Consider the following 15,212-nt stretch of genomic DNA (forward strand, 5'->3'; position numbering starts at 1 on the left):
TTGAAATTAAATAGAGTATAAATAAATATGGTTAAATTAAACATTATAGTTAATATTTAACAGCCGTATAAAATTGTATCAATAGAACAGCAAAAGTTTAACATTCATAAAGTAACAGACTATATCCAATTGAGATGCAAATTTTTATTTGATTTTGTTTCTTCCTTTTTGAAAATAAGATAAAATTATACATAAATCTCTTAATATCTTTTTTGGATGATTTGCTACAGAGAGACACACTTAACTGTTGTTGCTTTGCTCATTTTTAAAAATCAACATTAAATCCAGGTATATGGCATTTATACATTCTCTCATTTACTCCATTCTCATTCACTGAAAAAGGCATTTACTGAGCACCTCCTGTGTGTCAAGAACTATATGTGAATAAAGTCAAGTCCCAGTACCTGGGGAACTCAACTGATGGAATAGAATAAAGAAAAAAGAGATCCATAGAATATGTGCAAGAAGAGGTTGGCTTCTCACTGAGAAGTCAAGAAAGCCTTGTCCTTTAGGGGAGATGAGTGCCAGATGTTGAAAGTAAGTAGTGGATGAAGCAGAGGGAAAGACTCACTCTGCAAAGAGATGGAGGCCTGAACCTAGAGGAATTCTTAGTAAATTCCAAGTCTTCAAATGAGCACCATCGCTGAGTGTCAACTAGCAGTAGAGGGTAGAGGGAGAGTGTCAGAAGACCTATGGGCAACCACCGAGGGTTTTAAGTGAGACTTATGTAACTGAATCCACAGTCCATGGAACTGACTTTGCAAGAACCACTCAGGGCCAATATGGATCTGACTACTTCCCTTAGGATTCATTGATTTCCTTTGAGACTGTACATTTCAGAAAGGATTTATGTATCTTGAATAAAAAGGTAGATATACTAAGTGAGAAACCACTAAAATAAGAACTCAAAAGATGTGATAAAGAGAATTTAAGGGCAGAGAAGTAAAATGGGGCAAGAGGGAAGGTTCACACAATTCATGCCCGAACGTAAAATACTCACTTGTTAGAGGTAAGGCAAAAGTTCGCTGTAGTCTTTCTGATGGTCAAAATAACCGTTTATAAAAACAAAAACGCATCCATGAAATAAAATCAAGTCCAGTGCTCAGAGGAAGCAGCAACATTACTGGTGCAGAAAGGCATACTACCTAATAGAATAATAAATATCCTCAATAATAACCTGACAGTAAACAGTAATAAGCTTCACAGGGCAGTTTCTTATAAAATCCTCCCACAGTAAGTCATGAACATCAGACTACCCGCTCCTGCTTGCCATTCAATAAAGTAGCTCTAGGGCACCTTGGTGAAGTCTAGGAATGTGGCTCTCTGCTGATCTCACTTAATTCAGGAAGGATTTTAAGTTATATATCGGAAAAAAAAGGACTATATTTTAAATAGTCCTGCATCTTTTCACCTAAGCTTTTTAAAGCTAAGCATTGAGCTCAAATATTGACTCCTGATCATCCCAGGAGTGGAGTGAAGCACAGAGCTCTCTGGTAGAAATGGCCAGCTGGGTGAGGGGTAGAACAGAAATCTTTTGGAAATGATTTTCTTGATATTTCTTGAATTGAAGGACGACTCATATTTATTCATCCACTCATCCATTGATTGACTGAAGGATTGATCGAACAACTGATTGACTGAACAAATACTAATTGACAATCTACTACTCAGAAGGCATAGTGAACTAGACCCAGACTCTACCCCCAAGAAGCTTATGATCTAACGGGGGATAGAGAAAGAAACAGACAAATGACAAGCAGATAGCTTTGGGAAAGTTTTAAGAAGACATTGACCATGGAAAGGAATGTGCTGAGAAAGTACTGACCTGACAGGACGTGGCAGGATTCTTTTCAGAAAGCACTTTTGTCTTTGATTAATTAACTTTCTAATTGTCTATAAAATAAATAGGCAACTAACATGAGGTGCCTTATTTTATAGAATTATGAACTATAATCTCATAAACTGGGGGACAGTTACTGTAAGGGATAACTCGATTTTAGAATAACCTGTTAATAGATTTATTGAACACTTACTATGTTCTGGGCACTCTGCTAACCACTTCATGTGAATTATCTCACTTTACAACCTCCAGAAAACCCTATGGGGCTAAGTAATGTCAGCTTCTTCTGACAGGAGAAATAGAAATAGAGTAACCTTTGCCAGGTCCACAACTGGTAGCAGGGATGAGGTCTAGCCCAGTGTTTCACTTCCCAGTGCTGTTTTCCTCTTTGGCAGGGATTAGGCAGCAGGACCAGAGGCCTTTTAAAAATCCCTCATGATTCACATAAATAGCTCATCTTTCTGCTCTCTGTAATGGAGAGGTATGCCTCTCAGTCTTCTTAGAATAATTTAAATTTTTAAGAACAATCCAAATATGATTTCTATTAGATTCTTACAGTAATAGTAAAGGGTGAGTTCTGAGTGAGCCTCGATGGCTGAAGGTTTATATAGATAAATGTGGCTCAGGAGTAGAGCAGGGAAAAGCTGAGACTGTCTTACGTTATTCTAATCTGATTTTTCAACAAGTAAATAGGGATTGTAATGATGATCTGTATTTGAATATGAGAACCTCTAAAATCTGTATATTCCTTTGATAGAATATTGACGCGAGAAGTCTAAACTTATTAAGTAAGAAACTGAAATACATGTTTGAAGAAATGCATGGTTAGCTAATAGGTATTTATTTTTTAAAAAAGGTCTACCCCTTGTGTCTAATAAAATAGCTAAGCAAAGACTAGGCACATGTGAGGGTAGCTGGGTGGGTGGCCGGGGGCGGGGCGGGGGGTGCGGTGCAGGAATTGGTACAGGTGGTTGTTAAGCTTCAACTTATTCATCATCTATAGAAAATGAGGAAACAGGACTTAGATCTGATCAGAAAGGGGAAAATAAGCCTCCTGGGTGCCAGCCAGGGCCCTTGTGTGATATAATGAACCCAACTCAAACTTTAGGTCCCTGCCCCTCCGTGTGTCCTCACTAGTAAACCCAACGACTAATTAGCGGCTTCTAGAGCAATTTACTGTGCATTGGCTATTTTATGGGGAAAGGAAAAGATAATATCCTGGTGGGGCTCCAAAGTGTCACTTTGAATATTGCCTCAATGTGTAAGAGATTAGCTTCTTAACCACGTCTAACTGGGCAGGATCTGTCAGTGGATCATAGTTCAGAGAGTGCTGATTCTATCTAGGTTAGGATCAACCTGCTGATGTGAAGAGAGCTCAGAACCCTTCCTCTTCTGAGCGCACAGAGAAGCTTGGCAGCAACACCCACTAATGGAATTTGAAAGCTTCTGCTATTCTTCTATGATATTCAACCTTTCCAGATTCAGCATGGGAAAGATGGGCCATGGGGTAAGCATATAAAGGGTTAAAATGAAGGGCTAAATGCTCATCCAGTGCAGATAATCTAACCAAGGAAGGTGGGATACAGAGAGGGGCTCATTTTAATGTAATGAACACAAGCAACAAAAATATTCCCCAGATTGATCTCAGTGCAATCATTCAGTACCACCTGGTTCTGTTCATAAATAATCACTGAGGAATTTTCCATTTAGACTAATGTACATGTGGCCCTAAGAGAATGGCCCACAGGAAAGGAATTTCCCCATTCCTCATTGGCACAGGTAGAATTCTATTATAACCACTATTAACTCTGCCATGTGGTCTGAGTCTGCCACATGATCTTTTAACACTAAAGTTAAACACTAAAGTGCATTGGCATATATATGCAGCAAAATTCCTGACTTGGAAGTGAAATTCAGCTTTAAAAACAGGAGCTTTACAGTCAGAATATCTACGTGCACGTCTGCTGTGCTACATACCAGCTATTTACTGTGAGCGGGGCTCTTTGTGTCTTTGACTCTCACTTTCTTCTTCTGATCGAGGAAGGGGAGTGATATCTACTACATAGGATTATTGTGAAATATGAATGACACGATGTGGGTGGGAGCATTTAGGAAGCTGTATATTGTTATGTGACTCTAAGGTGTGATTAACTGCTGTCACTGTACAGTAGAATTAGTCATGACAAGCCTCAGGAATGAAGTGATGCTTCTAGAGCACATAGAAGTGTGGGGTTGGGAAAGGGAGGGCAGGAAGATCATTCTCATTTGACTCATCAGTTGAACAGACACATATTGTGTGCTGCAGCATGTCTCCAAGTCTCAATCCCCGGCACTGCACTAGGAACCAGGCTGGAGAAGTATCTCAGCACAAAGAGCATGAGGCCCGTGAGGCCAGCTTCATCTGTGAGATGCTGGTCGGGGACGATGTCCTGGTCAGAAAGTAGGGGTCTATGCTGGAAGTGCTAGGGGCTTCACTGGACAGTGCAGTGCAACTCAGATCTTGCCACCATCACAATCACCTACAGGACTTTAAAAACTCTGCATCCTTTTCCCAGAATTTCTGATTTTAGCAGAATGGGGTTAGTCCTCAAAATCTGCATTTCAAAGTCCCTGGTGATGCTAATGTTTCTGGTCCAGGAGCCACATTTTGAGAACCACTGGGATAAAAGAAGAATGATGGGTTCTCAGTTATAAACAACTGACTCTGATTCTGGCTAGCTTACAGAAAAAGAGAATTTACTGGAGGGTTTGTGGGTAGCTCCTAAAATCAATAGGAAACAGATTCAGAAATGAAGAGGATCTAGGACAGTTCTGGTTCAAGCAGCATAAGCTACTTCACCATGATGCCTGGGCATCCCTGGTAGAATGTACCAGCTCCATCTGTTTTCTCTCTCTTTCCTCACCTGAATTTAATGTGCTGAGTCCCTGGAGAAAGAGTCCAGTTGGCACATGTGTACTCCTCAGCTAGTAGCTGACGGAGTTCTTTGAATGACTGGCCCTGGAAGATTGCACATAAAGGGAGAGATGCAATTGTAAAGAATATCTGGGTGTTATTGCCAAAGGTGTGTCAGTGGCTGCTTAGGCAGCAAAACAAAACAGAACCAAACCCAAGGAAACAGGCCATGTCCTCTGTTATGGTAGGAACAAGTCAATTAGCAGAGGGCCTGGAATTCTAGGAGGGAGCAGTCCGCTCTTGTAGATTCTTAATTTAGAAAGTAAAATGGCAGTTTATAGCTTCTTTAGAGGAGGAAAGGAAGGTAAACCAGCATTTTGGGAGACCCCTGTCCTGGGTGCCTCCCATGCCCTGAGTTCTTCACCCTGAGCTTTCAGGCCTCAGTGGATCCTTGGGACTGTGGTTCAGGATCTTCTGGTTTCCAAAATTCACTCATCTGTCCTACACTTTCAAGCATGCTGTATGATTCATTTGAAGGATTCCTTCATCTGGATGTTTTTAACTATTTAGTTTATTATGAAATGTATCAAACATACAGGACGGTATGGAGAATAACATCACACTTGGGTGCCTACCACCCAATTACCCAGATTTCCATTTTGCAATAAGCCCATTGAATATTATAGAGCTTTTGGCCCTTGTCAGGTCTTGTGGGTGGCTGGAAACTGAGACATGGGATGGCCATTGAAATGGAGGTAAAGAGGGGAGGCAGACATCTGGAGTAGTGCAGATATTCAGGTCATCAATGAAGAAGTGAAGAGATGGGGCTGAGCATACTTATACCTGCCAATACTAAACATACGCAACATATGGATTCCATAATTTGGAAGGTATTAATTTTAAAAGGAATTTTTTTATTAAGATCCCTCTTCCTAACTCAAATTGCCCTAAGATGAACAGATATCTTTAAGTAAATATAAACATTTACTTCAAATATTTGTTTTATCCCATGTAGGTCGTTAAGCGGATAAGTAATCACCGGAGGGAGTGATAAAGATGCCCAGGGCAGCTTAGCCCAGTGGTGGCTCAGGCTGGGTGCCCACATGTGCACTGGGAGGGGCAACCCTTAAGAATTTCTTTAGAAGTATAAGTTGTGACTAGGCACTGTAAATTTAATGGGATGAGATTTTAATCTTCAAAGTATTAGCAAATGATAACTCTGAAATGTTAAGGCTTTCATTTCCTCTCCATTTCATAGCTATCAATTTAATTAAACAATAATATTATTCAACTATTGAGTTCTAGAGCAGTGAACTCTGAATAAAAGCAAGCCTAGATACTACGTTGTTAATTTTCATGTTAAGACCATGTTTCCTTTAGAAACTCTTTTTATTTCACATGAAATAGAAATTTCCAGAAACTGTGTTTTCTTTCTCTGCTATTTTTTCCCTTCTGTTTCCCCTCTAAGAGATCCTTACCTTTTGTCACTTGCATGTTATATCTTGAAAGTGTCAGCCTCATTAAATTAATGTCTGATGTAATATTGACATCTTCACGGAATACAATCCTTTTTCATAAAGTGATTTTCCCTGATATATAAAGGATGCTCCCACAGATGCCAAAATAATTTTATTTTTTTTTAGCCATTTTAACAATCATTTCAATAAAATCTGTACAAGACATTGAGCCAGACACTGTGGGAGTCATAAAGATAAACAGACGTATTTCCTCAGGAACCTGCAGTCTTGAAAAAGAGGCCACATCAGATTATTCTCTTGTGGGGCATAGTGTGAAAAATGACTGTAAAGAGGCGCAGAGAGGTGCTGTGAATGCACCAAAGAAGGAGAGATTACTTCTGGATTGATAGACAGGGAGAACTTCCTGGAAAAAAAAGTCTTGATAAAGAGTGGGGAAAGTCTGGCAAAATCAATGGCAGGAACAGGTATTCAGGGTAGCAAGGAACTACAAGCAAAGCTGCTAGGGCAGGGATGCAGGGTGCACTTGGGGGTCGCAGTTGGAGATGGAGATGAGGCAGGAAAGGAGGTCAGGTCCCCCTGTCAGCATGATAAACACCATGGTCAGGAGGTTAGACTTTATTCTGGGATAATGGACAAGCATTGTCTCACTCAAGGCTTTGGAACGAAGGAAATGACATGATCAGAGTAAAATTCAATGCAATTCAGCAAAATGTATTGAGTAGCTACAATGCACCCAGCCCTGTACTTAGTGTAGTGCATTCAGAGACACATTCTTAGTGCTGCCTTCAATGTCCCTGGAGTCTAGTGGGGGGATGGATATACAAACAGATAATGTCAACAAAGTATAGTATATTGAGCTCTGTTAAACCAGCGGGAGGCCACTGGCCTGAGGTTCTCTCCCTATTTTGAGTTCCTACTTAACAAACTGAAACCTAACTTAGGAGTATATTTTTTGTAACAGATAGTTGGGTTTCAGCCAATCACAAACAGCTGAGCTTCAGCCAATCACAGGCACCCAACCGATCCAACCACACCCAAATAAGGCAAATACCTAACTTAGGTAGCCAACAGATAATGTGTTTACTTTGCTTCTGTGTTTTGCCTATAAAAGCTTGCTACCCATGCTGCTGGTTGGAGCTCTCTCAACCTCTTCTGGTTCTGATTTCTACCCAATTCAGGCATCATTCTTTGCTCAAATGAACTCTGTTAAATTTAATTTGCCTAAAATGTTTATTTTAACAGCTCAAATAGATTTATCTAAAGGAGGCTGTGAGGACCCACAGAAAGTAATCTGGGGACTAAGGGAGAAGTTGGTGCCTAACTTGAGTCTTGCAAGGACAGAAAAGAGTTACTTGAATGAAGAGAAGAGAGAAGGATATTCCAGTTTAAGAGTATATTGTGAGAAAAATCACAGAACATCAAATAATACTGGATGTGTAAAGAAAGACAGCAGCTCCATTCTACTAGTAGGCTCAGTGTAAGGCAGAGAGAGGGGAGTGAGGGAGAAGAGAAGATGAGGGGCAGGGACTAGCTTTGGAAACTTCACTCAGGATGGAGGTACAGAAACCAGGAGACTATTATAGAGGTCAAGTCCCACAGGTGTTACATTAAGGAGGCACACCTCAAACAGAAATTTCAGATTTTTCATGGGACTCTCACTTAAAGGGGTTCGAGTATATATTTTGCCAGGCAACTCTTATTAATACTTCAAATTATTTCCTAATCTTCAGCATCCTCAGAACTCTCATCTCTTATTCCAGAAGAACCCTCACCCCATCTTCAGTGTTCCATTCCTACCACCCTGGTTTTTTAATCCCCTTTCTCTTCTCTGCCCCTCCAGCAGATCACATTCACCCTGTGAGTGATATACTTTTGCTCTGTTTAGTTTTCTGCACCCACTCCAAATCTCTACACACAGATTTTTATCCTCTCTCTTCTCTGCCAATAGGGCTTGATGGCGTCAGAGCAAGTGGACTACTTTGCAACGGGGAGTGAGGTTGTGGGAGGCTCTGAATTCACTCACAAATGTTAACAATTTGGGGACAGTTACAATAATTAAAATATAAGACGATCAGAAAGAGCTAGAGAAGTGGCAGTATAATGGAATAGAAGACATGAAAGTGAGATAACTTGTACAAACATACTCAGGGCCTGACAACTAACCAAAGTAGGACAGAGGCAGAGAGAGGTAGGATTTTAAAACTGCTTTGTAGTTTGAATCTAGAAAAAAAAACCAGTAGTGTGATATTATCCACCATGGCTGGGGGATACGAATAGAGAAACGTATTTAAGAGATAATAACAGAAGATGATAAACTTGGCTTTGTATATGCTTAGCCTGAGGTGTCAGCAAGATATTCAGGTCGTATTTAAGAACTAGAGTACTTCAATCTGATGCCATATACCAGCCATCTCTAAACCTGGATGTTACAAATCACCATTCATAATCAAACTCTTCTGGAAAAATGACCGACAACAGCCTGTTCTTGGAGATTGTTTGTACATGGATAACTCTTGCAGGAAATAAACCCATTTAACTTTGCTTCCAACACTCTTTCCTAACTTTTGTTGTTTATTATTATTTTTTTTTTCAGAATACCTCTTAGTATCCTATGGAATGTTTTTTTCAGGGACAATGTTCTGAGAAATGCTCATTAAAACACTACGGATCTCTAATCAGGGGAGGCTTAAGATAGAAGGAACTTGCTGTGGGAGAAGGCAGTTTGTTTGCATGGGAGTGAGAGTTGAAGCATTATGAACTGCTGAATCACCAAAAGTGAACAGAAAGAGAAAAGGAGGTTGGAGATAGAGCCTTGATAAACACCATTTGATACCTCAAATGGCACATAGAGAATATAATTTGGAGAGACAGCAAGTTGTAATAGCAAAATCATGGGTTTCAGAGTGTGACGAGTGATCTAATCTTTTTAAGATTCCATTTTCTTTCTGAAAATTAATGACTACCTTGTTGGCTTGTGTTGAGACTTAAAATAGATACGTGAAATATCTTCCACATAGAAAATACATAATCCACTTTCAATAAATACTATTGTTAATACTGTTTTCATTTAAGTTTTTCTTGACATATTGAAGCAAAACCTTGATGAATACACTGCTATATTGAAACCTGAATGTTGGACAATTACATATGAGAAATCTCAGTCATTGGTATCAATGCCCTAATACAGGGAAGCAATCCTAGTTCAGACAAGCCTCAAGTAGTAACAGCATGGTACAGGAATAGCAACGATAGTAACTAGTCAATTAAAGGAGACACCATAGGAATTTCCCTAAGGCACCAGGAACTATGATTTTTTCATCTGTTTTTCACAAAGAGATGCTGGAAGCTAATATCTGAGGCTTAGTGAATACATTTGCCCTCCATATAAACTCTTGAGCTAAAAGCCCCTTCCATGTGAATGACTGTGGGTATCAAATTGTCATGACGGAACATCCTCTGACAATAGTCATTATCTGGCACCCTCAGGGGGAGACCAGGGGAAAGGCATCTGCAACAAAATACTGGTTAATGAGACATATTTCTGTCTAAATATGTCACAGTGCTACAAATGCAAGCCTTAGTCATTTTCAATATTGGACAATTGAGCATACAAGCCCCAAAAAGATTCTGAATTTAGAGTTACAAGCTCTGCTAACTACCACAGCAGATTAGCTTTTCTCTTCTCCAGCCCAAAAATGGGGACAATTACCAATATTTTACCCAAGTCAGTTCATTCCAAACCCCAAAGGAATTGTCACCAGAATGTATTATCTTGCAGTCTTTTGGAGGGCAACCTCATAGGTCTCAGGTCTATCTGAGGAACCTGGTGTAGTTAAGGTTGGTCATTAACGTGATTGGTCAGCGTCTTTAATCAAGAAATCATTCCATAGCAGCCAAGATGTGGATGAAAAAGATGTCCAAAAGGATGGCAATCAAGTCTTTGAGGAGATGTCTAAGGCATTTGTTGTTCAGATCCTTGGGAAGGAATAGTGGCAGGGTGACAGATTTATGGTCACAGACACACAGGGCATGGTGGCAGGAGATGCTCACATGTTCTCTGAGCAAACATAGGCTAGTGTGTAAATGAAATTTGCCGTAGAAATTCATGGAGTCTGTCTCAGGTGAGTACTTGCAGGAGAAAATGGGCAACTATGCACTCTGATTGGTTTATATAGTCACTTGCCTAAAATCACAAGGCTGGGGCAGAGTGAATATATATATTTATACGTAAACATAATATATATTATAATATATATTAAATATATGTAATATATATATGTATGTATAAAAAACAACGTTACTTAACGTGTGTCCTGAAGACTGGCAGCATCAGCATTGTCTGAATCTAGAATCATCCAAAAGTGCAAATTCCCAGGCCCCACCCTAGGCGTGCAGGAAACAGAATCTGAGTAATTTGTTTTAAGAAGCTATCAGGTGATTCTTACATACAGTAAAGTTTAAGAAGCACTTCTCTAGACCTTTATCTGATGGGTCAATAATTACCACATCTCTCCACTTCCACCTACTCACCCAACTAGGCTGGCTTCTTCATCTTTCTGCCCTGCAGTTCTCTTCTCATGATAACACCTGATTAGGCCATCTGATTATATATAAGAGCTCAGTTTGGAATTTTTGTCATCCACAAAAATCAGAATTTTAGGTATGAAAAGAAGCTGTGTAGACTCAGTAGAACTACTCATTTTTAGCCTTGTGATTTGGTTTGCACCAGGCAAAACTCATTTATAACTTCTTTCCAGTTTCTGTTCATTTCCAAGCTAACAATGACGTAAATAAAGGGATGAAAAAAGGAGGCAAACACTTACCTGGGCTGTAAGTTGCTCCTGGGAAGCTTTTACTTCAGCTTGCAATTTCTGGATGCACTGAAAAGGAGACAAGTTTAGAAACTAAGTGTGTAACTCTTTCTTTTACATACTCAACCTATTGCAGACATAAATGTGTATCAGTTTTCAAATCTTGTGAATGGCAGCATTATTTCAGCTACAGGTTTTGAAAATCGTCATTGGAGAAATCATCCCACCATTCCTATTTCTCTTCCATTTTATGAAAGAGCCCAAAATAAAAACACACAAATATATTAAGAACTAGGATATGCCTGAGTAAGATAATGTTAGCTTGACATGCTATGGTTAATGCAAATGCCCCTATATCATATATATATCATATGTATATCATATATATTGCATATATATATACATATATATATATGCCTTCACATGAGAGTGTATTCATATATTCCAAGAGCAGATGCAAACCCTTTGGACTTAACAAGAGCTAAATTTATATAATGATATATATTTTAACACTCAGATATTCAGAGATTAATCATTTCTTATAAAGTAATTGATTAAGAAACATATACCAAATGTTATGATCCTCTTGTTTTACTGCACAGAAAGAAACACTCCAACGTTGACAACTAAGAGAAATTTGTGCAGTCAATACCATTTATAAAATAAATAGAATATTCAGCTAATATTATTCAAAAGGATACATATCAAACAAACTTTAAAACTACTACTACCAAAATAAATTTTATGTCAATATTCATCAGGGAATAAAATTACTTTTAGCAAATACAAATATTGTTATTTACCATTGTGAACTTAAAAATATGAACTTTTAATCCAGACTGAAATAGTTTTCCAGGATTATCAGTTCATATAAAATTAGGTAACTATTAAAATAAAGATGACGTTGTTCTACAACATACCTGGTTTTTCACAAGAACCATTTTTTCATATGGTTCCCCACTGGCTTCCTTGTGGTCCACAGCCTCCAGTTTTTCCTCCAGCCGGGATACTTGTTCAAGCAGTTTTGACTTTGTTCCTTCAGAGACTGAAAGCTAAAGATATTTTCTTTATAAGAGTATGTAAGTACAGTGATGTTTTAAAAATTCAACTTAGAAATAATTTATTTTCCGCCAGTATCTATTAAATATGAAAACAGCTTCTGGAGCATTCCTCATAAATGATAAATTAGCATAGAGAAAGAAGGAAAAAATTGATTTTATTTATTGTTTATAACTAAGATCTTTCTGAACAAGAGATGAAATCACCGAGTTACAACGGAGAATATAGAAATACTAGAAATAGTGAAATTTCTAGTGCAAAGATCTCAACACTCATCTTCACTGGGTTTCAAGATTGCACTTTATTTGTACAGCTGAATTTGAAACTTGTATTGTGATTTATATATGGTCCTTGAAACTTAACTCTTAGGCGGCTACAGCTATCTAGAAAGAGTGGGAGTTCTGACTCTCCTGAATGTTCGCCACAGAAGCGGCAGGGTGCATGGAACTGGGGTATATGCAGGAATTTCAAGTTAAAATCTGATCAAAGGCAGATCTATGCTAAGCCACAACCAAAAAATTCCTAGCAATGACTCTGTCTTTGTTTGACTGTTTGTAGATTCCTCTTGAGGAAAGTGGTAGTTTGATAGTCCTTAGTCTCTAATTCCCTTGGAGAGCGCCTGTACTAGCTTCTCCTTTCATTCTGACAGCTATTGTGCTTTTTCTCTACAGTTCAGCAACAATCCTGAAAGACTCCCTGGAAAGGGACACACAAGTCTGTATTCACTGCAACTCAACTCCCAGGGTACTCTCTGAAGCATGGATTATCTCTACATTTCTTTTGCATTACTCTGAATGTTGTTGCAAGGCAAGTTGTCTCATCTTGAAACAACTTAATTGTCCTTAGATTTTTAAAGACAATGTATCAAATGTGGAAGCACGAAGAATTCAGTCTGCCAAGGAAATAAGCATGTTCTCTATACTGGCCCATCATACATACTGGCGTATCATATATACTGTGAGCACATCATACACACCGGCACCAAACTATCCAGCCACACACTCATTCACCGGACAAATGTTTGTTCAGTTGCCCCCTCCACAGCCATTGTGTTACGTGCCGCAGATTGAGAAAGTGCAAAATAAGGGTTAGAGGGAACACGCATGTTACAAACTGCTGGCCATGCCTTTTGGCTCGTGGTGGCCTTGGAGACCAGAGGTGCTCCTCATGATCACTAACACGTGTTTAACTCCTGAGTCCATGGTGGTTTGGGATTGCAGTCTGGCTTCTCTGCCAACCCTTCTATTTTATTAGAGACACAGTATAGTGTGATGGTTAAAGCCAAGGAGTCTTGTGTCTTTATTCTTTGGGTAAAAAAAAAAATCTCAGTTTTGTACAAAAATTAGCCAGGCATGGTGACAGGTGCCTGTAGTCCCAGCTACTAGGGAGGCCGAGGCAGGAGAATCGCTTGAATCCAGGAGGCAGAGGTTGCAGTGAGCCAACATCACACCATTGCACTCTAGCCTGGGGAACAGAGTGAGACTCCGTCTTTAAAAGACAAAAAAAAAAAAAAAAAACAACTCAATTTTGCTGTTTGCTATCTGTGTGATCTCAGCAAGTTACTCAACCTACCTGGGCTTGAGTTTTTTAATCTGTAAATAGCGATGGGGATGAAAAGAATACTACTTATCTCATGGGTTGCTTTTAAGGATTACATGAGTTTAAACAACAGAAACATTTAGAACAATACCTGGAACATATCAAGCACCTAGCAGCTCTTATTATAATTATTCTTCTGCCTCTCTAGATCACAGTAGGTGTTTTTCTGGGTTTTATCTAAATATTTATCAATTGTGTGTGTGTGTGTGTGTGTGTGTGTGTGAGAGAGAGAGAGTCTCACCTTGTCACCTAAGTTGGAATGCAATGGCACGATCTCTGCTCACTGCAACCTTCGCCTCTTGGGCTCAGGGGGTCCTCCCACCTCATCCTCCTGAGTAGGTGGGACTACAGGCTCACACCACCATGCCTGGCTAATGCTTTGTATTTTTGAGATGGGTTTTCACCATGTTGCCCAGGCTGGTCTCGACCTCCTGAGCTCAAGTGATCTGCCCGCCTCGGCCTCCCAAAGTACTAGGGTTACAGGTGTAAGCCACTGTGCCCAGCCTATTTATCAAATTGTAAAACAAAAACAAAATATCTGAAGACATCATAATCTTTATGAGCTGCATACCCTGAACTCAAACCATATTTGATTTGTTCATTTCCTATAACCACTCTAATGTTCAGAGAAATCTCCCTCTATGTCTGGAATTATTTTTTTCTCATGTATAGTCTCTCTCAGTCGGGTCCATTTTATTCCCATATTCTGTTTGTTACGTGATCCATCGTTACCATTTTATTGTCTTTCTTTTAACTCTAGCTTCTATTGTTTGAAAGCCTCTATTTGTTCACTCAAAAGACATCATTTATTCACTCATTTGTTAAAGAAATAAGTTGGACATTTATTATATGTAAGAATTTGTAGATTAAAAAATGAAAACAATGTCGTTCATATCCTCAAAAAACTCATACTTTAGCCAGAAAGTCAGATCATTTAAAAATAGCTATTATATAATGCAAAACTATATAGGTGAATAAATAATATTAATAGTAGTTAACATTTCTTGGGTACTTACTACATGTCAGACAGTCTGCAGAGCCTTTTGTTTTCAAATTTATTTTAGTATCTCAATTTATCTTCAAAACATCCTAAAGGTTCATTCTATTATAGCTCCCATTTTGCAGTTAAAGAAGTTGAGTTTCAACAAAATTATATGACTTATCAAAGGATATAGCAAGTAAGTTCTGGAATTCAACTTTTTAGTAGTGGACATCAGATTTGACTCCCTACACTCAAATTTGACCCCAGCTCCAAAATAGGCCCTGGTTATCATGACAATTCTATCCTCTTTGCTGTTGATTGGTTCAGGAATCAAAGCATAAACTAATCATAGCTTGGCTTTCCTGTAGCAACAGTTATCGTATAAGGAGATGTGACCTAATTTGGGTTACTCACACTGCACAGAATTGGAGAGTGATTTGGAGAAGCACCCTCTGTCACCGACCAGACGCGAATGCTACTACAGCCATCCTACAGACATCAGGAAACCAGGCATACTCAGAAAGGAAGAGTAAACAACAGAAAAATCTTA

The 15,212-nt window shown here is 39.0% G+C and overlaps 1 protein-coding gene across 1 annotated transcript in view; it reads right to left on the reverse strand.

Moving 5' to 3' along the window:
- CCDC192 (coiled-coil domain containing 192) overlaps positions 1-15,212 on the reverse strand; it is a 248,717-nt gene that overhangs the window by 142,935 nt on the left and 90,570 nt on the right. The window contains exons 4-5 of the mRNA XM_050795761.1: positions 11,943-12,074; positions 11,035-11,091 (exon numbers count right to left, since the gene is read on the reverse strand). Coding sequence (XP_050651718.1) covers positions 11,035-11,091; positions 11,943-12,074 — 189 coding nt within the window. The remainder of the gene's footprint in view (positions 1-11,034; positions 11,092-11,942; positions 12,075-15,212) is intronic.

This window comes from Macaca thibetana, chromosome 6 (assembly GCF_024542745.1).
Source record: "Macaca thibetana thibetana isolate TM-01 chromosome 6, ASM2454274v1, whole genome shotgun sequence".
Lineage (NCBI taxonomy): Eukaryota > Metazoa > Chordata > Mammalia > Primates > Cercopithecidae > Macaca > Macaca thibetana.